Genomic DNA, 24,876 nt, shown 5'->3' with positions numbered 1-24,876 from the left:
AAAATGTCAAGGGTTGTTTCGAAACATTGGCTCAACTCAAGAATCATAGCGTACTCAGCAAAAGAGGAAATTCTTTATAAAGCAAAAAATGCTATTATTTAAGTTGAAAAAGTTTAATTCCCAACTTGTGGTTCTCTAACTGGACTCAAATGTAAGATACCATACCACAGTATTTTCACGAAAATAAAATAAAAATATATAATTTATTTTTGATTAATTACGCTTCATTACTGCTATCAACCAGGTGTTTATTTCTCACAACAAACAACTGTTGGTTTTGGTGTTAACACCTTGGCGATTTTTTTCAACTCCACCTCAGCTCGTTATGCAATGTAGGATATCAACTGGAGAAATGTGTTGAATATTAATTCGAGAACTGTACATTTCTCAAAATCTCTCGAAGTTAGGATAATAATTGGAAAATATTAATGACGTTGGAGATCAACTCGAAAACTTTTATAATTTTACAAAATTTCTCAAAGGTTGGTAGTGATTGGAGAATGAAGTTGGATATCAACTCTAGAACTATCTGATTTCTGAATAATTAAATAATGATGTTGGATATAATTTAGCTGGAGAATTTTTTTTCATGTTTCTTGGGTAAACAAAATCCAGCTGTTGCCGCATCGACAAATTATCTAGATAATAAAAAACCAATGTTGCCACATAAAAAAAGCATACCCCAAAGGTGGCCTTAAACTGTGATTGAAAATTTGTTCAGTACTTTAACTAGAGTTTAAATTTTGCTAGAGTTTAAGCAAACTTAGTTTAAGCTTAGCTTAACCAACTACTGAAAAAAATGTCGACCATTTTGAACATCCACGTCGATGGCACTACGCTAGGGACTGTCCTACACCATGAACCAATAAACAGATCCCGCATTAAAAAATTAGCAAAAAAATCGTAGTTGGCTTGGAAATAAATTTTCTTGGCGTGACGTCACGCTTTTGACAACAAGTATTATTGCTGACTCAGTGTTCAGACTTTATTCCAATCGGAGTACTTTGCTCCGCTCTTACCTCCTACTACAACTAGAGTTGAAAATTAAGTAGTATTACTACCTAATATCTTATGGTTGAAGTTTTCATTATATACATACATACGTATGAAAAGCTGATTGTTTACAAGTGACGATTGGATGAAATGAAGTGAATTCATTGCTCGTGTCTTAAGACATGTTTGTTCACATTTTGCTTACAGTTTTTGTTTTTTTTTTTTTTTTTTATTTCGCATGGAATGAGAATTGAAGAAGTAAAATGTAAGCAAAAAATGTGTCCGAACATAATCTGAAAATCCTGCCAAAATTCAACATACAGAACTTTTTGAAGTTTTATATAAAAATGAAGAACGTTGAGTCAGTGAGGTCAGCGATGACGGTCGCCAATTGGGAGCACCAAGCGAGTTCAAATCTTCCTCCAACTGTCTCTCCCAACTCAGTGAAGGTCTCTTCTTTCCTCTGTTTACAAACCGCGGTAACTTTCTTTCTTGGCAGCGTATTCGTCTATGCGCATAAAATTACCTAGCTAGCGAAGCTTCCTGTTTTTATTCGCTGCACTATCGTCATATCTGCGAAAAGCTCATCATTAGACCTCCTTCGGTAATCGCCGTTGACATCACGAACAGGACTATTCTCTCTTCACCTTCCTTGATTCCGAGCCATACATCAGGACAGTTATGATGAGTGACTTGTAGAGCGAGAATTTTGTTCGTCGAGGCAGGACTTTACTTTTCAATTGCTTAAAAAAGCACTTGTTGGCAAGAGTTATTCTCCGTTTGATTTCTAGGCTGACATTGTTTTTGCTTTTAATGCCCCTTCCCAAATAGACGAAATCCTTCACAGTCTCGAATTTATATCAGTCAACAGTGACGTGGCTACAAACGCCACGATAACAGCAAGTACCTCGTATTGTCCACATTTACTGCAAGCCCCACTATTTTTGCTTCTGTATATTATATCAGCTCTTCGCCTCCATGTTTGAGCAGCCCGGCGGGTATCCCGTCATTACTTGGCACCTTGTGATTTCTTAGCCGTGATATTGCCATTCTCACTTCGCCAAAGAGCGTGTTTTTCATCATCGGCGATCAGGGTATCGGCTTCGTCTTCCCCCACACTCTGTACGTCAGATCACCATTATCATTCCTTGTTATGGTTTCGCATTTTCGATGGAAGCAGTAAGGAAGACGGTCGGCATGATGTGTTGGTGCACAGTGGCTAGTCATTGTCGGCTGGGGCGGGTCATTGCCAACCTTACTGTTCCTGCGCCATAATCAGAAAAAAGTTTCTATCATGCCTATTCAAAACTCAGCTGTCAAATTCAAAAAAACCGACAGAAGCGCAGAGACCGACTCAAAACGCTCATAAATTCATACTAAAACAACATCCGGGCGAACCGGATGTCACGGACAGACCGTTAAACATTCAAAATTTAAATTCAAAAAAAATAACCGCAAAAAAAAAATTACCGAACCGGACACGGCCGGTTACTAACGCTGAAAATCAAACTCAAAAAAAAAAAAACGGCTGAAAAATAAAAGAAAACAAAACGGAAAATAAACAAAGAGGGCCGAATATAACTTGGGGGCGCCGCGGGCGGTGTTGCGCCGCCCGGTGCTTGTCCCACCCTCAAAATCCATGGCCACCGACGCACCTAAGTTTTCGGTAGCCCCTTACCTGGTAACCCTAAGTGCGTTCTAAATAAACCAGGAAATCAGCATTCCCATTTTAAATTACAAATTTATTCAAAAATCATTATTAATATGTTGTTGTTAAACCTTTTCTTTGAAAAATCATTGGATTATTAGCTAAATTTCTAATATAAACTATACTCTCTAACGACAAAGGTATTCAAATTAATTTGCTTATATTTTGTTAACCAAAAATATATATAAAGTTCTGTTTTGGTTACTATCATAAGGGGTTGGTGGTTGTGTTGGGTGTTGGTGTTGTTGGTTGCGAGTGTATATAAGTTACATCCATACATATTTGTTCTATTCACATTCTATTTTAGTGTTATATAGTTTAGCCTCTTATTCATTTTGGCCTTAAAGTACATTGTTACAATAATCACCTATTATTTGCTTTTTTTTTCACTTACAAAAATTATTATGTTGTTATAGTAGAACTTATTTTTGAGTGTAACAAAATATCAAGTTGGTATAATGCTAATGCGCATAGTATAATGATAATAATATGTAATATGTACTAAGAAAATTTGTTACAAAAGCAATAAAGATGACATTGCGATAGCAATAGGTATTACGTGCATGTATATTACTTTCGTCTTGTTCGAAAGATATTGTCCGCAATAGGGATTCATATGTATATATATATATATATATATATATATATATATATATATATATATATTGCATTTGTATGATATAAGAAAAAAATTAAATTGAAATCCTTTTGCCAATTCGTGCATAATCGACGAATGGCTGCTGTCGCAAAAAAAATTTCTTTAAATTTATGGTTGAGCTCCAAAAATGGAACGCTAAAACTTTTCAAATGCTACAGACCGCTTTTCTTATGACTAAAAGCTTATCGAGCTAACTTCAATCATTTTGAAGCAAGAAAAAATATCATTAAAATGAAGAAAAGAAGATGTATGCTCCTTGTTGTATAGCCAACAATTTTGAGTATTCAATAATACAATTTGACAAAAAAATCGACCCCTGTTCAATAGTTCAACCGGACTGTATAAAACCCTTTAAGTACCACTTAGAAGTTTCTTTAACTACCCTGCAAAAACGCTCTCGTCATTCCACGTCATTTGACCAGACACTACAGTCATAGGTTATATTCATAGTCACATTTGCATGAGCGTGGGTAAGTTTTATGACCAAATGACATGGCCGTCAGAGTACGTACCATGGGTCTCTACCGGCGTGGTTACCGGTGATGTTGTTGCTGGTGAAGGTGTCGCTGTCGTCGATTATGGCGCGCGGTCTTGGGCGCGCTGTGTTGGTACTGTAGGTGGGTGTTGCGCTCTGGTCCGAGGTAATCGAATGAACCTGGTGGCGATAAAGCTTCGTGCTGACCTTTACGATCTGGATAACTTGGTAATTTTGGCGTTAGTTGTATTACGCGGCAACGTACTGCTGGCCCTGGAGGCGGAATTGGTGTCGGACGCTTTTCCGAAGGTGGTAGTGTACTTCGTAAACGTAGAGAAAGGAATTTATCTTCGGATACCAAGGGTTTCTCATCAACAAGTAGTTTAGCGCCGCCCGAATCCGAATCGGAATCACTAGAACTTTCCTCACTAGGTGCGACCGTGAAACGCCGACCTACTTCAACTGGATATTCCATACGTTGAGCTTGTGTCAACACAACACACCCGTTGTAAAGTATATTACCACCCAAAATAGGCGAGTAGAAACTAGATTTGTCGGAATGAACTCTGTCGGTACTTTGCGCTATCGACTCTTTCCTAGTTTCTGGGCATTTACCTGTTTGTTCTTCTAGTAGTTGGGTTAAGGAATCGGCCTGCAATTCCTCGTTGCAGTCTTTTGGTTCTTCAACAATACTCGCTTGAATACGTGCACAGCTGGCTAGGGTGTTTTGCGATTAGTTGAATATAAGTGGGGATGTGCAGTTGATGTAGCAATAATGTTACTGAAGCAGTATGGGTGCTTGACGCCTTTGCTGTTGAAGTTGTGCCAATAGATGTTACACGATCCTTTGTATAATCGCCGGGCCCCCAAAAATTAGGCTCAAGCAAATCACAAATGCCGGAAACTCATGGCAATTTTCGCTCGTTGTGGTTTCTCAATTTTTCAGACTTCTTCCTGCTTTTTCATGCCGGAAACTCATGGCAATTTTTTTTTTCGCTAGTGATCGCCGGTCTTCCTTGTTTTTCAATACTTTTGTATCGCAACTTTCGCCCCTTCACCAGTCACTAGGTGTGTTCGCACGAAAACGCTCCCAAGTGGACCGTAACCGTAGACCATAACAGCAGACCGTAACATCCTACAGGAATCTGCCCCGGTCTTGAAGCCTTTTGTCATTAAAAGAGCATGAAATATGTATGATAAACCGAAAATAATAATAATATTTTTTGCGATAAATATCCGGGGAGATAGAGCCCACTTTTCTTCCAGAATGTGCTGTGCTAATGGGAGCATTATTTGGTCATCCTTCACGTTTTAGGCCGACTCCATGTGCATCTGATAAGGCAGATAACTTTTTGCTGAGAAACATTACATGGAAAAAACACAATCGAAGGGATTGCCAAGCCACCAAATCAATTTGATGTTGGATGTTCGCCCAACACCGCCCAGGGGTTAAGGAGTCATCTCCGTAAACATTATGAGGAAATACGGCTCCTGAGAACTCAGCCGTATGAAGCAATAAAACACAAGCAGATCCTGAGTGAACTCCACAAACAGGCGCGGCCTTTATGCCAGGAATTGCCCGGTGAATCCAGTACTCAAAGAACAGTACCCAAAACTTGCGGAAGAGGAACGCATACTCCCCAGGGAAACGCGAGTCACTCTAGCTCAACTTCGTTCCGGATATTGTAACAGGTTGAACTCTGACCTATCCCGAATCAACCCCGACATACAAAATGTATGCCCGCTTGCAATGTGTCCCCACATGACACCAACCATCTCTATAATTGTAATGTGGAACCAAAGCCTCTAAAACCCTTCTCATTATGGTCCTCCCCTGTTGAAACAGCAAGATTCCTTGAACTCCCGTTAGGGGATATTGAGGACAATTAGTGATCGGTCGCACCTATTGTATGGGCCGAAGCTCTACTACAACAACAACAACGGGCCACAGACATACAACAGAGGTTTGTGTCTCCGCTTTTCGGTACAACATGTTCTGTAGCTAGTTGCCGCTAGATGGGTCTCCTAAGTATTATCTAAAGGGAGGATAAGTGTTTTTACGCGCAAACGTAGACGTATATACGTGTAAAAAGACACGGCTAGTGTAGGTATTATTTAAGTAAAAGTTTAGATTAACTACGGATAGATAACATTTAACCATACCTGTTAAAAATGTATCACTTATAGTAAGGATAACCGGTTTAATTGATTATTTTCTTGAGAAACCATATAATGACTACTTGCCAGGATTTTCCATTTTAATGATTAAAATTGATTAATTGATTAAAGAAATATATTATTTTACGATTATTCGAAAAAAAATTAAGAATTATAAAAAAGTAATCAAAAAAGGCTTTCTGGCAAAAATTTCTAATGCGCATACAATTTTTGTTCTGCGTTACATTTCGGTTTGATGTTTGCATACCTGTTTTACAATTGGCGCTTTCAGAGAACACATTTTTGTTGATACACTCAGAAAAAAAACAAGAATTTTCGTACTTGAATCAAGTATAAATCAGGAATTTTGGTCACAAAAGTAGGGTAATCCCGATAATTCTCATCCGAAGTACTAAATTCTTATTTCAAGAATTTTTTTTTAAGACCGAAAATTCTTCTTTTAAACCCGTTTTTGTCCATATTTAAGAATGTTTCGCGGTTTTCAAGAACAAATACTTCTTAAAACAAAACTAAAAATTCTCAATCAAACTCGTTGGAATCTCAATTTCAATCTTATTTGTTCTTAAATTAAATCCTTCAATTCTAGAATTAAGAATACTATAGGGGGACTCATGTAACCGTATAAATGCCTTATAAAGTGTGTAAACGTATAAATTTATCTAGTTTACGCATGAGCTGTCAAATTTTGTATGAAAAATCATTTACACAATTTGTATAAATTTACGCGCACATTTCATTATGTAAACGCGGTAAACTCAAAGGAATGCAACCTTGCAGACATTACAGACGGCATTTTCATCAAAAATCTCGCAACATCAGCAAGTAAAGGCGTTTTAGTTTTGATTTTTCACTTAGTCTTGGCATTTTTTAATTTGTATAACAATCAAAAAATGTTGTTCGGCAATAATACAGCTGATAAACAATCAAGTTTATCAAGAGTATTACTAGGTGCGTTCATATAACAGCGTGTGTAAATGTATATAATTTTACACCTTATAAGTTTATATGCTATCATGAGTCCCCCTTATGTTCTTAAAACAGGAATATTTCGTTCTTATATTGAACACGAAACGGTCTTGAATCGAAATTTATCGAACTTGAAGCAAGAAAATTTGTTCTTATTTTAAGAAGAATTTTGAATTAAAAGAAGAATATTTATTCTTAAATTAAGTCCTTGAGTTCCTGAAAAGAGAATGTTGTATTCTTAAAACAGGAATAATTCGTTCTTGAATTGAATGCCAAATGGTCTTGAAACAAGATTGAGCGAAGTTGATCCGAGAAAACTTGTTCTTATTTGAAGAATAATTCGGAATTAAAAGCAGAATATTTATTCCTGGATCAAATCCTTGAATTCCTAAAAGAAGATTTTTATATTCTTAAAATAAGAATATTTAATTCTTCAACTGAAGACAAAATACCTTGTAGGAAAAATGAAAACGAAGTTTAGTTTTTTAAATTTTTTATTCACAACAAACTTAGAATTTACATTAATCTTGTGCACGTACACATAAAATACAATATATGTGTATACGATTACGCACAAAAATAGGAACCAAAATTATTATCATATTTATTTTATTCTTATATATTTTCGTTAATACTAAAAGATGCTTTTATGAAAATTATAATAGTTTTTGCAGCTATTTTTTTACACACAGATTTGTATCTATTTACACAAATACTTTTATATATATTTCATTCTAACATATGACTTTACATTATTTGTAGGATATATACGTAAAGGTGGACTTGTGAACTCTTCAATTGGTTTTAAATACATTTTATCAATTAAACAACCTATTTCATAGGACCTTAAATGGCTTTCAAATGTTTTCACTTCTAATTTTTGTCATAGTATAAAATCATTTTCTTCATGTATAACTAAACATTTAATCTTGTACAATTCAAAGCTTATGCGATTTATAGATACATAGTAGTTCGATTTATATCGTGTTCCCTTAAAAACTAGGTCGTTACAAACAGTAGAGATTTCATTTACATTTAATTGTGCTTCTATTCCTAATGCGATAGAACTGAAAAGTGAGGATATTTTACTTTGTATATTAATTACTTGCTTCCGTGGCATAAAATTTTGATCGTACAAACTTAATGAAAGTTGCAAAGCCTTTTTTACAAATCATTTACATTTTGAAATACTGACGATTTTTCATTCAATTTCGCATTTAAAATAGTTCCTTCCTGTTCAACAATTTGCGGTTGATCTACCAAAATATTTGAATGGTTTAGATTTACTGATGGCGAAGATAAGCAGCCCAATTCTAAACGAAAATTCCGTGCGAGTTTTCTCCCTTCTCCCATTCCTTGTATTCTAAATAAAAATTCCTTGTGAGTTTTTTCACTTCTCCCTTTCCTCCTATTCTGAACAATGTTCGAAAAAGCGGAAACCGGTTATGGGAGAAAAGTAGGTATTATGAATGTGAGGGAGAGGGAGATTTCTCTGCCATTTCATAGGAGTTTTTTCACTTGTTAAATTAAAGCGAATGCATCAAAATAGTTAAAGGAAATTGGTTATTTTAAGAAAGAACACTTATTTGTACAAATTTGTGCTAAAAGATGTATTTATATTCTACCACAATATTCTCACTGTTAATACAACAACAACTACAACCACAATATTCTTTATTTTAAGTCGAAAAGTATATCATAAGCAACGGTAGAGCTCTTGGTATACAAATTTGATGCAGCCATCCAGAAATTGCGCGAGGATTTTTTAATAAGGCTTAAATAGATTTTGGCATATGATGAAGGACGAATTCAAATCAACTTGGCCGCCAGAAAATTGCTTTGCTGAATGGAAGCAGGCAACTCCGGCAGATTTGTGTTATGTGGCCGTCTTCTTCTTATCTTCCGCTGTTGATGTTGCTGTGGCACCAATTCTTTACTCATTTCAGTGAATACCACATGAAATGCAATAAATACTGTGCAATGTTTATATTTTATTTCTTAATTTCCAACAAATTTGCAACAATAATTAAACTTTTCAATTTTTTAAACAAAATAAGAAATGTGCAACGAAATTTCAATTGACAAAACAGCTGACTTCGAAAATTCGAAATTCCTATTCCCCAATTATTGTTCTCCCTAGGAGAACAGAATTGGAGGAATTTTTCCGCGGGAATAAAAAAATCCGCGAGAACAAAATTCCGCGAGAATATTTAGAATTGGTCTGAAGATTTTGTTTGACTTACAATGTAATTTATGTTTGTTTTCTAAATGTTTGCGAAAATAAGAAAAATTTGTAAAAGTTTGATTACAGTTGTTCTGAATACATTGTAGTTTTAACAATTTTCTTGTTAACAAGTGACATTTTTTGAAATGGTTAATCAAAATTGCAGGTTCCGCAAAAGTTTTAAAACATAGAAAGCAAATATACATTTTTTGTTTTTCTTTTAATCACATACAAGCAAATAAACATCCTTTTGTTATTTTTTAACCATTCTTAAAAAAGTTTTAACAGTTTTGCAATCATTTCTTAAACAATTTTAATAGTGCTAAAACATTGAAAGCAAATATACATTTTTTCTTTGTTATTTTTTTAATCATTCTTCAAAAAGTTTAATAGCGATGTAATATTTGGAGATTTGAAATCATACTTTGTGTGAATTTCGAAAAAATATTTTTGAAAAAAGAGCCAGGGCTCCTGACAAGCTTGTGGATATTTTAGGTTCATTACATGAAAAATTTTAAAACAAGAGTCAAGGCTCTCAATTAATGAATTAAACTTATGCAAGTTATTATCAAAATACACAAAAAACTGTTTATATTGGTATCTGACAGCCCTTCCACGATCAAAAATGGTTGTATAGTTAAACCTGCAGAATAGTATTTGTTTATTACTGCATTGACTTGTCGTTGATAATCGTTTAAAGTTGTGAGACGCAAAACTAAACTTTCTTGGGAGTCGACAATAGTTACTTTTTTCGTCTTTTTACCGCTTTCACTTTTGAATCTGGAGCTGCAAGGTAATACTGAATTAAGAAGAATCGTAAACAAATAGTCCTGGATATCTATAAAAAGGAAATATTTAATTTGTATATTGAATTAATATTTTATTGAATATACACACCTTTATTATCTGATGATTTCGCCGTAGATAAAAGTTGCCTGCAATATTTGTGCGTTGTATTTTTCTTGTAGTAACTAAAAATTTTTGTTTTAAATGTCTCCCATTTAGAAAGCAATAAATGTGTTTTTTCTGGATATATAAACTGCAAATCGATTTCAATCTGTAAATTATTAAATGGAAAATCAGTTAAGTATGTAAATGTTTTGCAGACTTATATTTAAACAAACATTTAGAAAAAAAGAATCATCTTACCAAATCAGCAGCTTGTGCATGTGCAAATTTAGTCGAAGCCTGAAAGAAAGGAGATGGACTCATATTATGTAAATCCCGCTGCCTTATCTGAAATGTTTTCTTCCATTTTTCGCATACTTGGACCCAATCCGCACCGTCTCTGTTTAAAGAAGTTTTGTATGCTTCGGTGACTGATTCATCAACTTCTGGAGTTTGGGCAATCGGTTGGGAACAATAATTTTCATCAGGGCTCTCAGACAACTCTGATGAACCATCAATTTTACGTCGTTTCGATTTTAGGTTTTTGTATTTTGAATACAATTTACCAGATGGATTGTTTTTTCCTTGCCTTGGAATGAAATAATAATCCTGTAAGACATAATATTATTTAGAAGAAAACTCTTTTTAAGCTCAGTTATGAAATCACATATCTGACTTTAATTTTTATTCACTTTAGGAGATAAAATATGCTAGAAAGAAATAATGGCGGTATACACCTGGTTTATTAATTCGTTAGTTTATTTACTATTCGATTTTTTTATAAAATCAAAGTACCCATAAAAATACTACCGACTAGCGAAATTTTTGAGATAATTTTGAAACACCCTAATGTATATTGGATATTTTACCTGCACATTAACTTCATTGGGAAAGATGGAATATATTTCTTCTACTATAAAGGGAAAGTCCTTCACTCTGAGACTTATATCATTTCCAATAACCTCTTCCAATATTATGTGAATAAGATCGTCCCTTTGGGCATTTGTGAGGATTTTATTTTTACATTCGGACTGAAGAATATTTTGGCCTCTTAACTGAATTTTTTAACAAGCTAGTCAAATCCTGTTGATAGAAATAGGTCAATATACAGCGGAATACAGCTTGTTTTAAAATTATGTAAACGTTTTTCATATTAAAAATTCCTTCGTAAATTTTGGTGTAATCACACTTTTTATAAGTTATGTTTAATCTTCGAGTCGAGGGGTATTTATTGAATGAAGATCTCGAGTTTTAGAAGGTTATGGCTATAACCTTGCAGTGATTCACAAAAGTTACTTTTTAATATGTTCGTATACAATTTTCAAAAAAAAAAAAAAAAAAAAAAAATACTCTAAGGTTTTAAATTTTAAGTAACAAATTCTTGGGGGGTTTACATTTACCTTTTTGAGGATGTGTTTTGTGTTTTGCCCTGCCGTTTCGAGCCAAGGACCCACGGTAGATGGTACAGAAATTGTATCGTCGTCTATTCCATACTACAAAACATAGAAACATTAAGAAATACTTATTTTAAGTGGTAAAAATTAAAACTCCATGTATACAATACCTCTCTTTTCTTCCACATAAAAAGTTTCTCTCGGAATTCAATGCGAAGGCCTAGAGGTGGTATGGCTTCCTTTATGTCTTCACTCCGCATATACTGCAAGCTTTTCAAAGTAACATGTGCACCTAAAATATATTTAAACGTGTGAAAAGTATCTGTAAGCCTATTTCAAAACTTGTATGCTAAATTTTTTGACAAAGTTTTAAACTTACGACACTATTTAACGTTATTTCGATTTAGTTGATTTTTCAAAACCAACAACACTTCTAAGCCTCCCCAATTTAGGCCTAGCGCTTAATTTATCAAAGTTAAATCGTTGCGTAAAACTTTATCGAAAAAGTGGAGGCAGCGATTTAGTTTAGCAACCCCCCGAGTTCGGGGTTTAACTTGGTATCAAATGTATGGGTGTACTACGCAGAAGGACATCACCGTGGCGGACTTGGCATGGCGTGACCAGGGTTATTTTTTATAAGCGCGGCCGAAGGCCGCCTACGCGAAAGGTGTTTCAACTTTTCAAAATGAGTAGTAAAAATATATATTTTCCTTTTTCTTTATTAACTGAATGGTCGTAAGGTAATATTTATATTTGTTTTGTTTTTGTTTATGTGGCAGCACAGCTTTGTAATGTCATAAATAAAATATATATATATATGTAAATGTGTATGTTGCTACAAAAGCGCGATTGATTTAATAAAAACATTTATAATAAGTAAAAACAATGCAAAAATGAAATGTGAAATATACAAAAATGCAATTTAAGTTTATCGTTGCCAATTTCTATAGATATGTATGTGGATTAAGGTTTTGAAAGATGTGTAAATTGTAATTTAAAGTACTATAGAAATTTGCTGAATTTGCAAACTTTAACAACAAATAACTTTTAAATTATAAGCTTGCGCACTTTAAAATATATATATTTGTGATCGGGACAGCTCCCTTTTTCATTTTATACCAAGTTTTACCCCGAACTCGGGGGGTGCTATTCCAAAATTTTCCCAAATTGGACATTAATTTAAAAAATCCGACACATTCACCATCATTTGTATATATTTACATATGCCCATATCGCTAAAAATGTAAAACCGCCTATAACTTTTACAACTTGAGCAGTTTTTCACTTGCACCGACGATATGAATATATAAATATTCATACATGCGTATTCATGCGTAAAAGTTCACTTTAATAAAATAAAAAATAATTAGGTACATACCTGTTAAATACGGCAGAACATCTGGCAAATTAAATTCGTTTAAAAGTTTTACCAAACCGTCTGTGTCCGCTTGTTCAATTTCACTCATATTCTATTTTTTATTTATGGCACAATAAAAACTGAACGCACTTGGCACGCGACAAAAGAAAACTAAAAAATTCCTGCTTCATTCTGCCTTCACTGCGACTTCGCCAATTGCATAAAAACTCAAAGGCAACTACGATTGCTTAGCCGGTAAACGTTTATGAATTCCGTTACTTGCGAGCAGACACAACCGCATATGAATTATGTATGTATGTATGTAGCTGTATCGCTGCTTGCAAAATTATACCAACAAAAGTATGCAGTCCAAGCGTCAGATACCCATCAAAAATTTGCTCCATATTTTCATTTGAACAAAAGGTTCACAATATTGGGACGCAAATTTGTTAGGAGCTAATTTGTATGCAAAATTCTTTATATTACACCCAATTTTTGTGTACTGATTTCATCAGGCATAAAATTGAAATCTATCTTTGGGGGAATATATAGCTCCTATTGAAAAAAATGTAAAAATTATATCATACTTTCAAATACAAATACTGAAAACTAGTGCCAATCTCACAAATTTCGAAGTCTCGAATTAAGTGGGATCAAATTTCAAAACCTATTTCCAAAAAAAAGTTTAAAATCCGGAGCTATGTTCATTTTTTGTTAAGATAGCTCACACAATTTTTAGATGGGTATTTGTACGTACCAATGCCGCTACTTGTAAAATTATAACAACAAGAATACAGATGTGAGTACAGCCGAGCAAAAGCCGAGTGCTAAATTGCCTATCATCTTATTTCAAGAAATTTGGAAACTTATATCAAGAATATTTATTATGTTCTTGATATCAATACGACTTCGTTTTGTTTTAAGCTCATTTCTTCTTAATATGAGATGCTTATTCTTATATTAAGACTTCTTCGTCTTGATTACTATAATCAGGAATGGAAAAATCTTATTTTAAGAATATTTAAGACCGAATCATTCTTAAAATTTTAAGAATTAAAATGGATAGAATAAATCCCAGTCGGACTTATTTTTAGAATGCGGTTTTTTTCTGAGTGTACGTTGCAAACATGTTTCCGTAAATTAAGTGATAGAAATTTGTTTTTATGAATGACAAGTTGAGCCAACTGTCAAATGAAATAACTATCCTTAAATTTTAAGGAAAAAGACTTCTCAAACTATTTTTTACATTGATATTAGAGAAAAATTGCTAAGTCTAGAAACGGCGATGGTTCCTAGGACATGATTCTGAATTCCACATCTTCGTCAGCTAGCTTCGCGGGAGCTGGGTATTGAACTCGAATCTGCAACATTCATACCAGTGTAAAGGCATATGCCTTTAACCACTCAGCCATATGAAGGCACCGCTGCTCGCTTTGCAATTGGTCTCAAAGTGTTGCCTTTGTTGTTATTCCTTTTTATTCACCATGTCGGTACATATAATTCTATATCCTAATGGTGTGGAATTTTTAGGCGCGGTCCTCTTAAAGACTGTATTTCGTATACAGGATATTTCTACGCACAAATAATCAATAACAGCCTAGAAGAGGGTGTTGTACCAGAAAAGTGGAAAACGTCAACGGTGATACCAGTGGAAAAAGTTAAAAAGACAGTAACACCTGAAGAACTTAGACCCATAAACACCCTGCCTAGTGATTGTAAAATACTTAAGTTTATGTTAAGAACCAGTTAATGAAATACCTTAAAGATAATAATATACTAGCCCACCAACAGTCAGGCTTTAGAAAGAAACATTCATGTGAGACAGCTCTTAATTTGGTGATACATGACTGGAAAGAAGAGTTAAATAATAAAAAAGTGGTTTTTTCAGTCTTCCTTGACCTCAAGCGAGCATTTGAAACAGTGGATAGGGAGATCTTAATTAAAAAAATGCAACGTATAGGTATACCTGGTATAGAACTTGAGTGGTTTCGCAGCTATTTGAAGCAGAGGAGACAGAAAACGGTTATAAATACCGTGATGTCTGATGAATTGGAAGTACCCATACGGTTACCACAAGGCTCAGTTTTGGCACCGATACTGTTCTTAATTTATATTAATGATATAGTTAACGCTATTGAAGGTTGTGAGAATAATATTAATTCTGCACTTTCTAAAATACAACATGAACTGAATAACCTGTATAAATGTTTGTGTGGAAATAGACTGAAAATATAAATAAAACGAAATTTATGATAATAACAAGGAGGAACGTTAATGAGGATATAATTGGTTTAAAAATAAATGATGAAAGCATGCAAAAAGTTGACAGTATAAAATATTTGGAACTATAATTGATAACAAACTCAAGTTTGAAGAACATATAAACTACACAGTCCAGAAAGTTGCGAAAAAAATTGGGGTTATGCAGAGAACATCCAAATATATTCAAAAAAAGTACAAAATAATTATATATAAGTCCATTATAGAACCGCACTTTGTAAACTGTCCATCTATTCTATTCATTGTGTCAGACAAAGAAATAGATAAACTTCAAAAGATGCAAACAGATGTATGAGATTTATTCTTAAAAAACCTAGAGATACTCGTACGGCTGATATGCTGAGCAGTTTGAACTGGTTAAGTGTCAAGCAAAAGATTTTTTTTCACGCTATGAAGTTTATATTTAATATTAAAAGTGAAAATGCACCTGAATATCTAAGTAAAAACTTAGTATTAGTTAAGCAAACACATAACATTAATACAAGGAATAAACATAATTTCAAACTGCCTTTATTCAGAACTGAAATAGATCAGCAAAATATTTTTTATTAAGGTCTAAAAAGTTTCAATGAACTGCCTATAGATATAAAAAGTTGTAATGAAATCGTAGCTTTTAAAGCAAAACTTTACGAATATTGTAAAACCTTAGCAATAAGATAGTAAATTGTAGGTAATCTAATTTAATTTATGAATTAGGCTTTTTTGCCGTAATAAATAAATGAAATGAAATAAAAACAGCTTATTATTTTTTACACTTCGCCATAATATTAACATTTTTATTCATAACCAACACTTTAAAATGGAAAAGAACTGCGAAGCAGACCAATAAACACGTTGTAGCAAAAAAAAGTTCTGCTCAGCGATTTGACGTAACATCCAACAGTTGGGGAGTAACGATCCAATCAACCGTTTTAGTTTTATGAAATACAACACAATTCGACCCACAGTAAACCGGACAATTCATTGTATATTAGGTTAGGTTGAACTGGCCGGTCCATGAGGACTTCACAGAGACTGAATGAGTACGTAGTGTTGCCAGAAGTTTAACGCCCAAGCTAAAAAACTGTAGGGTTCCTATTATTTTTATTTAACTTTGTATTTAATTTACTTTGAACTTTGTTATTTTAAAATGTTTTATCAATATTTTAATTTTCAATATTGATTTTTCAATTTTCAAAAATTTTCATTATTGTGAAAAATTTAAAATAAAACCGACGCATACATTTAGGCGTATTAAAAAATATAATTTAAAGTTTTTATAAATTAAAATGTGGTTTCAATCACCACAACGGCGATCTGACTAATTATATATTTGACGGTTTATGTCGCTCAAAAGAAAATGCAATTATATTCAGCAACAAATATTTAATCAACAAAATATGAACAACCTTGTTTTTATAACAAAAACAAAGATTCAACAAACTAAATTCTTCCGTTGTTGCAGCGACGAACAACGGAAATTTAGAAATTTCGACGCGTCGCTTATTTATTGTTGATAGAGAAAACAAACAAAATTTTTTAATTGATAGCGGAGCAGAAATTTCGGTATTACCCGAGTCTAAATTTCCTCATATGAAACGTTCAGACATAATTCTCACTGCAGCTATTGGCTCAACAATTGCCACTTACGGGAAGAGGCTTTTAAATGTAAATTCAGGTTTAAGACGTGAATTTCCCTTTACATTTTTGATTGCGGATATAGCCAAGCCAATAATTGGCGCTGATTTTCTTTGTAAATATTGTCTTCTTATTGATATTAAACATAAACGTTTGGTAGACCCATTAACCAATCTCTCAGTTAATACAGTATCCTACTTTTGTGATATTCCATTGCCTAAATTATTTGTGGTTGACAATAAATTTACAAAATTATTAAAAGAGTTTCCGTCACTTATTTCAGAGCCAAATTATACTAAACCTGTTAAACATACAATAGTATATCGACTTCATTTTCTAAGCCCAGGCGCTTAGATCCGGTAAAATACCAAGTCGCGAAAACGGAGTTTGATTTCTTAGTTAAAACAGGCATTTGTCGGGCTTAAAATTCTGCAGTAGCATCACCACTTCACCTTGTACCTAAAAAAGAGTTGACTGATTGGCGTCCATGTGGTGATTTTAGAAAATTTAATATTGCAAGAAATTGAGAAAAAAAATTGAAATTGAAAATTAGGCCCCACGTTGGGCGCCATTGTTGTATAACTTAATGTTGGGGTAAGGCGGAGGTCACATTTGGCATGTTGGCAAGCCCCTGCTAGCTAGTCGGGTGGGGGAGTTTTGCTCACCCGCCTTACCTACAGTTATGCAAACAAAAAAAAGAGGCTCATGCCTGAAATGTACGTTAAGGAAGGAAAGCAGAAAGACAAGGCTGTCCGTGTCAGGTGGAGTCATCCCTCTCCTTCTGCGTAAAACCTTGAGGCAGCCTTGGGCGTTGCACTGACTCCGAAACTTTAGCAACGCCCCTTTAGCCTGACATTTGTCTGTACGTTAATGTCCCATGTCCCTAGCCTGTCTAGTCTGTCACAGTCGCCTCACACCCACGTCCCCTACATTCCACTCGTGCAACACCCACACCAATTTAAAGTGTTTAGCCGCTCATTCTCAATCCATTAAACTAATGAACGTGCTAGTTTGAATTTCTTCATAAAACGTTATAAAACTCTTTATTAAATAATTATACTAAAATAACGATCAAAGAATTCAAAACTTCACTAATATTGAATTTTCCTTAAGGCTAATGGTTTGAAACTAATTCTATCTAATTATATGTGTACCAAAAAATAATAACTGATGATGATAAAGTTGCTAAGTTAACAACTCCTTGACCTCTGCTGGCTTTCAGTAGCTTTGTTTTAAAAATTTACTATATGTATACGTATGTTTGTGTGTCAACTATGTAGGTAATGTTAATAAATTATAACTCTGGCAATTATCGATCAATCCCGGGACGGAGGCGCCTGCGTCGAAGAGAGAGCGTGGCTGCAAAAGAACGTACATATACCGATATCTACAAACCTACGCTGGAAAGCGTTCCAGCCTACAATGGGAGGTATGTGAGCCAATGAATTACAATGGAATGTTATTCGGATCCGTAGTCGCGGTCCGAATCAAAGGCTCTTTCATAGGTTGGCGGAAAATAATAAATACAAAAATAATATAGAAAAACAAGAATGAACTGATAACAAGTAATAATAATGCGAGATTCAAAATCTATCTCAAAAAAAAAAACTATCTGGGTAAGGGGCTGCAGTAACACAAAAGTGTAAGGCAAAAAAAGTTTAAAGCCATTTAAAAAAACAAGTAAAGAAGGCTAAGTTCGGGTGTAACCGAACATTACATACTCAGCTGAGAGCTTTGGAGACAAAATAAGGGAAAATTACCATTTAGCAAAATGAACCTAGGGTAACCCTGGAATGTGTTTGTATGACATTGGTTTCAAATGGAAGGTATTAAAGAGTATTTTAAAAGGGAGTGCGCCATAGTTCTATAGTTGGACGCAATTTCAAGATAAAGGTGAACCAGGGGTGACTCTAGAATGTGTGTTGTACGATATGGGTATCAAATGAAAGGTGTTAATGATTATTTAAAACGTAGTGGTCCTTAGTTCTATAGGTGGACGCCTTTGCGAGATATCGCAGTAAGGGTGGACCAGGGGTGACTCTAGAATGTGTTTGGACGATATGGGTATCAAATGAAAGGTGCTAATGATTATTTAAAAGCAGTGGGCCTCATACTTAAAAAAAATTTTTTTTAAAGTGGGCGTGTTCATCATCCGATTTTGCTAATTTTTATTTAGCGCACATGTAGTAATAGGAGCAACGTATCTGCCAAATTTCATCATGATATCTTCAACGACTGCGAAATTACAAAAGTAGGCGGTGCCACGCCCATTGTCCAAAATTTTACCAATTTTCTATTCTGCGTCATAAGTTCAACCCACTTACCAAGTTTCATCGCTTTACCCGTCTTTGGTAATGAATTATCACACTTTTTCGGTTTTTCGAAATTTTCGATATCGAAAAAGTGGGCGTGGTTGTAGTCCGATTTCCTTCATTTAAATAGCGATCTGAGATGAGCGCCCAGGAACCTACATACCAAATTTCATCAAGATACCTCAAAATTTACTCGAGTTATCGTGTTTAAAGACGGACGGACATGGCTAAATGAATTTCTTTTTTCACCCAGATCATTTTGATATATATAAGTCTATATCTATCTCGATTAGCTTATGCCGTTACGGATTACCGTTATGCGAACAAAGTTAATATACTCTGTGAGCTCTGCTTAGCTGAGTATAAAAACGTGCTGGGAAAATAGGTGGTGGTGAAAAGAAAGATGAAGCAAATAAAAATTGAGGCAATAGAAAAAGGAAAGGTAGAGCAATTGAACGTAATCCAAAAAGTTAATGCTTGAAGAAAATGTATACTAGGGTGCTTTATAATGAAGTTCAAAACAAAATTCAGTTCCGATAAAAACCTGGCATACAATTAAATGAAAATCAAAATTTAAAAATCGTAAATGAAATTAAACAAGTTTAGGGCAGTGAAATAATAAAAAAATTAAACCAAAACTCCCAAAATTCCTTACTGGGAGTAAATTGCAGTTGGTAAACTTAAAAAGCAAAATATACGAAAACCAAAATCAAACTAATGTATTTCAACCAAAAATGCCAAGATACATATCAATGCTGCAGCGCTGCTGCCCTCTTTTCTCTCCTCCAACTCGTGTCCCTCCAGTCTATGCTCAAATTATGGTGTGTCGGGGCAGGAGCGTCAGGATGCTCCTCCTTTCCCTTTGACGTATAGACCGGCACCGTCTGTATGTTTCCTCTGCCCTTGATATATTCGTTACTACCCCGCTTTAGTGTATGTTTGTGACTGTGCGTAAGCACTAAATGATGGTGGCTTGCAAGTTTTAAACTTTTGCGCTGCAAAGAGACAAAATTTTAGGGACTAGTGTCATGCTAGCAATGAGAGGATACATTAGGGTGCATGTAAACTTATTATATTTATTGAATTTTATCTAGTTATGTTAATTTATTTATTTACTTGCTTTTATCTATTTATTTCATTTTACCTATTTATGTCATTTTATTTATTCATTTGGTTTTATTTATTTTACTTAATTTTATCCATCCGATTTTTATTAAATATCTGGCTTTATTTATTTATCTATTTTATTTTTAACTTTCACTGGGGAAGGGGGTTTCACTGAACTCACCTGGATAGGGTACGGGACACAGATTTTTTAATGTGCCGGTGGCTAGCGGGTCAATAATGCAGTTAGCGACAACCGCAACCGAAAAGTTTTTTTTTTTTTGTTTGTTTAAAAACGAAACTCGGACTTTAAAACTTTAAAGCAGCTTCTGCACTCACTTGCATGTACTTTACATCTGATACATACTCTGTCATCGTTTGGCGGTCGTACCCCATAGATCGAAAGCCCTTCTTTCGCACCACTTTCACTCAAGAACGAAATGCATGCAAAAATCGTTGGATTACGTGTTCCATTTTCTTCATGTTGGAGTACTCTAACAATACTCCTTTGCAATGCGTTTGCGGACCACCATCAGCCGATCATTGCTCGTTTCTTAACGACCGTGATCACGCCACGATGACGATCGAACAGAGTTGCCAAAAGTAAAATATTGCATACAAATAACTGATAATAAAATTTTACTATGGCAACTCTGATAAAGTGCAACCGCGCACTGGTTTTATGTATACATACTATAGTATAGAGAAATATTAGTTTCTTTATTCACGCAAATGCTAAATAATATAAGAATATTCGTAGTAAAAATATAAAAGTTGTATTGCCCCCCTTCATTTACCTTCATTTTAAATTAAATTCACTCCGATAATTCTTTCCGACACAATTCCTCTTTAGTACTTTGGCATATGATCCTCTGTGGGTGCTCCATGGAGTACTACAGTGAAAGTATTTTGGAAAGTACTCTCACGTACATATGTACTCTATGGAATACTCACAAACAAAACGAGAGTGGGATCACCTACTCCTCTCCTAGTACATCGCAATGTTAATTGGAGCACATTTTTTGTATGAATACAGATTAGTTTTGGAATACTCCCAAAGGAGTATTCCTTACATTATTTATGGAGTACTCGCGTTTTTGAAGGGTACACACAATCCTATTTTGGCGGGAAACGACAGACAAACTTTCACGATACTAATTTCACCCACACTAACAGATACATATTCATACATCTAAATCACGTTACTAACACACATAAGGGTAACTCCGTTGCTGTTAACGCACAGATACAGCGGTGTTCGGACTTTTGCAATGTTGCATTGACCCACAGGCTGCCGCTACATTGTTTTTTTTTTTTTACTATATTTTGGCTATTTGCCACGCCCCTATAATAGCCGTGTTTTTTTGTTTACAAGTGTATACGTTTACGTTTGCTCGTAAAAAGAAACGCTTATCCTCGCTTAGATAATGCTTAGGAGACCCATCTAGCAGCAGTGGTTAAATAACTAGCTACAGAACAGGGTGTACCTAAAATCGGAGACACAAACCTCTGGTGGCCATTATGTACAGCGCTGCCATATATTATTTTTCCCAGTCGTCAGACGCCGCCCAAAAAATCGTCAAAAATCGTCAAAAATCGTCATATCTATGGCAACAACCAATAAAAACCAAAGTTGAGTTAGGACGAAGTTGGGTTATTACCAGGGGACATACGATTGTATTCGCCGAAAACCAAAATGAGATCGGCGGATTTCATTCAAAAATATTAACTTTGAATGCGCTTTTCTGAAAATTGTCTTTGATTGTTATTTCTTATCGTTTTTAATTCATTTCGTTTCATTTTATGTATAACAAAAACGTCTTAAAAGAGATAAATTTTTTATTACATACAAAAGGTACTTGTTTTCAGTCATTTTAATAATTGTTTTTTTTTTTTTCTTTGAGCTTAAATCATTTTAATGCATTTCGCGTTCATTTTTTTGAGCATATTTGCGGTTCAATATTATGACAGGAAAAGTTATGAAATTTTAAATAATCTTGAGCTAGCAATATTCCTTTTAATGTATCAGTTTCCAGACGGTTTCTGATTTTTGTTTTGTTTGAATTTATTTTAGAAAAAATTCGTTCTACACTCCCTGATGAGTGTGGCATGCACATTAGATCGGCAACGAATGCACATAAATTAGAAAAAGCGTATGTTGAGTCAGCTCTTTTGATAGTAGAAACAATTTTCCAAAACACTTCTGGAGGAACCTTAGAAATGTCTTCAAAATATGTCTTAAATTCTAAAAATGCGTTTCTAACCATTGTCAACTATCGTATGAGTGCGGGTTCGACTCCCACTCCCGGGAGAAAATGCTTTGAAGAGATTTACAAGGTATAATCGAAACAGCTGTCGTCATGTCCGTCCTGATGTCACGTTGTTTAAATTTTTCCCAAATTATTAAATAAATTATAAAATTAAAAATTGCTTCAAATAAATGTTTTCATACATTTAAAAAAAAAGCAATACGGGCAATCCCCGATTAAATCATACTAAAAACTTTAATTCCCTATACTCGCTATCAATGTCCTGCACAATTTTGTGCGAAAAATGTTGCAAGAATCAATTTTTTTCCAGCAACTTCTTTGGGACCCATTAAACTTAAGATTTGTAGAACAACATTGTTAAAATCAAAACGCTTATTAATTTGATTACACAGTTCAATATAAAAAATAATACAATCTTGTTTAAATCTGACTTTTTCTTGCTCGGAAATGTTAGAGACGATAAGCTTATCCATCGCATAACCTATATAAATCTGATCATATTGCAATATATTTGAAATGTTTTTATAATCTATAATTTCTATGTTGTCTAATGTAATATATTCCGGCTTTGCAAAATTATACAATATACTTAAATAAAGTCTTTTTATTTCTGAATACACATATACTTGAAGCCCCTCACTTTGGAAAATTTTATGGACTTTATTAATATTGTAACGAATTTACTTGCAAATCCTCTTATTTGCAATCCTCTGCTAAGTTCGAATCACTAAACTGTTGAATAAATAACTCCAATTTGTAGTAATGCAAAATGGCCTTTATTAAAGTACTTCACAATACCACTCCAACTGTACAACGAATAGCTTAATAACCAAACTGATATCTTAAAGGAAACTGACTTTCAAAATAATAGTGCTATTGCTCGCTAGATATCGTCTTACTCGTAACTGCTTGACAATTCAAATCAAATTGAATTGCTTCTTACTCGCTGGCGCCGCTTTTATAGTTTACGCTGCATACTTCTAGGCTCTTCGATTTCCAGAAGTTACTAGTTGTTTCGGCTACAAAATCGCCAGCCACAACTACGTGCACAAATTATTGCTCTCTCTTGTGACAACTCAGATAAGGTATATGCATGTGTTTGTAGTTTACAGTCTCCCGCACACACATAAGCGTATAAGTAAATTCATCGGTGTGTGACATCTCATCTCTTGCTGCCTTGTATGTAAATGTTGCTCGTCGGAATGTGTACATATGTGTAGACGCAATTATTTATTCGTTTATGTAGATACATAATGATTGAATTATTGATGTGCATTCACGTCACGGCTTAGATCGGCTTAGAGCTGGCAGCACTCCTTAGTTTTGCTAATATTCGTAACACTGCCCTCCACCTAAGTCTGATCGTCCCGATCAGACAAATCTCTCGATCTAAACGCTGCTAATCTCTCCAAATGAATCACTTTCATTTTGGTTCGTGGTTTGGTAGTGGTTTGTATGCGGTACACTACATCGTTGATCCGTTTTACAACTTTGTATGGGCCTTCCCAGTTACACTGCAATTTCGGGGACAAACCTTTTTTTCGTTGTGGGCTGTATAGCAGCACCAAATCTCCTTCCTGAAACCCTTCCGAATTAATTGCTTTATCGTACCTCGCTTTCATCTTGTCACTCATAATCTTTGCTCGTTGCCTTACCAGATCGTGTATCTCTCTCAGCTCTTCTTCTAAGACATCAGTGGATTTCTTGACATTCCTCTCCGCATCGGCATCTATCCCATACTTCAAATCAGCTGGCAGTCGAAGGTCATTGCCAAAAATTACCTTTGCGGGAGTTTGGCCCGTTGTGTCATGTACTGCCGATCGGTAGGCCATCAAGAATAATGATATGTGTGTATCCCAGTCCTTATGGTACTTGTCGACTACTTTCCTTAAATGCTCCTCCAATGTTCTATTGAAACGTTCCACCATACCATCGGACTGAGGATGCAATGCAGTTGTCCGTGTTTTTCGAATGCCCAACTTCTTGCACAGTTCTTGGAACACAGCTGATTCAAAATTCCTGCCTTGGTCAGAATGTAACTCCATTGGTACACCATACCTGGCAACCCATTCGTTTTTAACCACTTCTGCTACTGTTTCTGCTTCTTGGTTTGGGATTGGGTATACCTCTGGCCATTTACTGAAATAATCCATAACCACCAGTACGTATTTGTTTCCGCGGTTGCTAGTAGGAAATGGACCTGCGACATCCATGGCGATCCTTTCGAATGGTGCACCTGAAATATACTGCTTCATCTGGCCACGACTTCGGGTTTTGGGCCCTTTCGCTCTGTTGCATACCTCGCAATTGGCAATCCACTCGGTGACCGACTGACGGCAACCAACCCAATAGAATCTCTGCTTAATTTTCTCGAGTGTCTTCGTGATTCCAAGATGGCCTCCACTTGGACCATTGTGCAACTCGCTGAGCACGTCAGGAATCCTCTTTCTGG

General features: G+C 34.8%; 2 protein-coding genes across 5 annotated transcripts in view; one reads left to right on the top strand and one right to left on the bottom strand.

Moving 5' to 3' along the window:
• The window catches only part of Gtpx (Glutathione peroxidase homolog with thioredoxin peroxidase activity), a 76,249-nt gene that overhangs the window by 12,151 nt on the left and 39,222 nt on the right, over positions 1-24,876 (top strand). The window lies entirely within an intron of this gene.
• On the bottom strand, positions 9,509-13,132 carry LOC137252466 (uncharacterized). The gene is made up of 6 exons (XM_067788217.1): positions 12,863-13,132; positions 11,655-11,776; positions 11,491-11,583; positions 10,352-10,699; positions 10,100-10,259; positions 9,509-10,040 (listed from the first exon to the last, which is right to left on the bottom strand). Exons 1-6 carry the CDS (start codon positions 12,948-12,950, stop codon positions 9,742-9,744), a joined length of 1,110 nt encoding a protein of 369 aa, XP_067644318.1. The 5' UTR covers positions 12,951-13,132; the 3' UTR covers positions 9,509-9,741.

This window comes from Eurosta solidaginis, chromosome 5 (assembly GCF_040869045.1).
Source record: "Eurosta solidaginis isolate ZX-2024a chromosome 5, ASM4086904v1, whole genome shotgun sequence".
Classification (NCBI taxonomy): domain Eukaryota; kingdom Metazoa; phylum Arthropoda; class Insecta; order Diptera; family Tephritidae; genus Eurosta; species Eurosta solidaginis.
The sequence above is the reverse complement of the archived record's forward strand: the minus strand, read 5'-3'. Positions and strand labels throughout refer to the sequence as shown.

Excerpts from the sequence above, each read along its gene's own strand:
- LOC137252466 (XM_067788217.1), bottom strand. The coding sequence starts at position 12,950 with ATGAGTGAAATTGAACAAGCGGACACAGACGGTTTGGTAAAACTTTTA. Across the intron at positions 10,700-11,490 it reads CAAAACACATCCTCAAAAAG|GATTATTATTTCATTCCAAG; the intron begins GTAAATGTAAAC and ends TATGTCTTACAG. Across the intron at positions 10,041-10,099 it reads GAAATCATCAGATAATAAAG|ATATCCAGGACTATTTGTTT; the intron begins GTGTGTATATTC and ends TCCTTTTTATAG.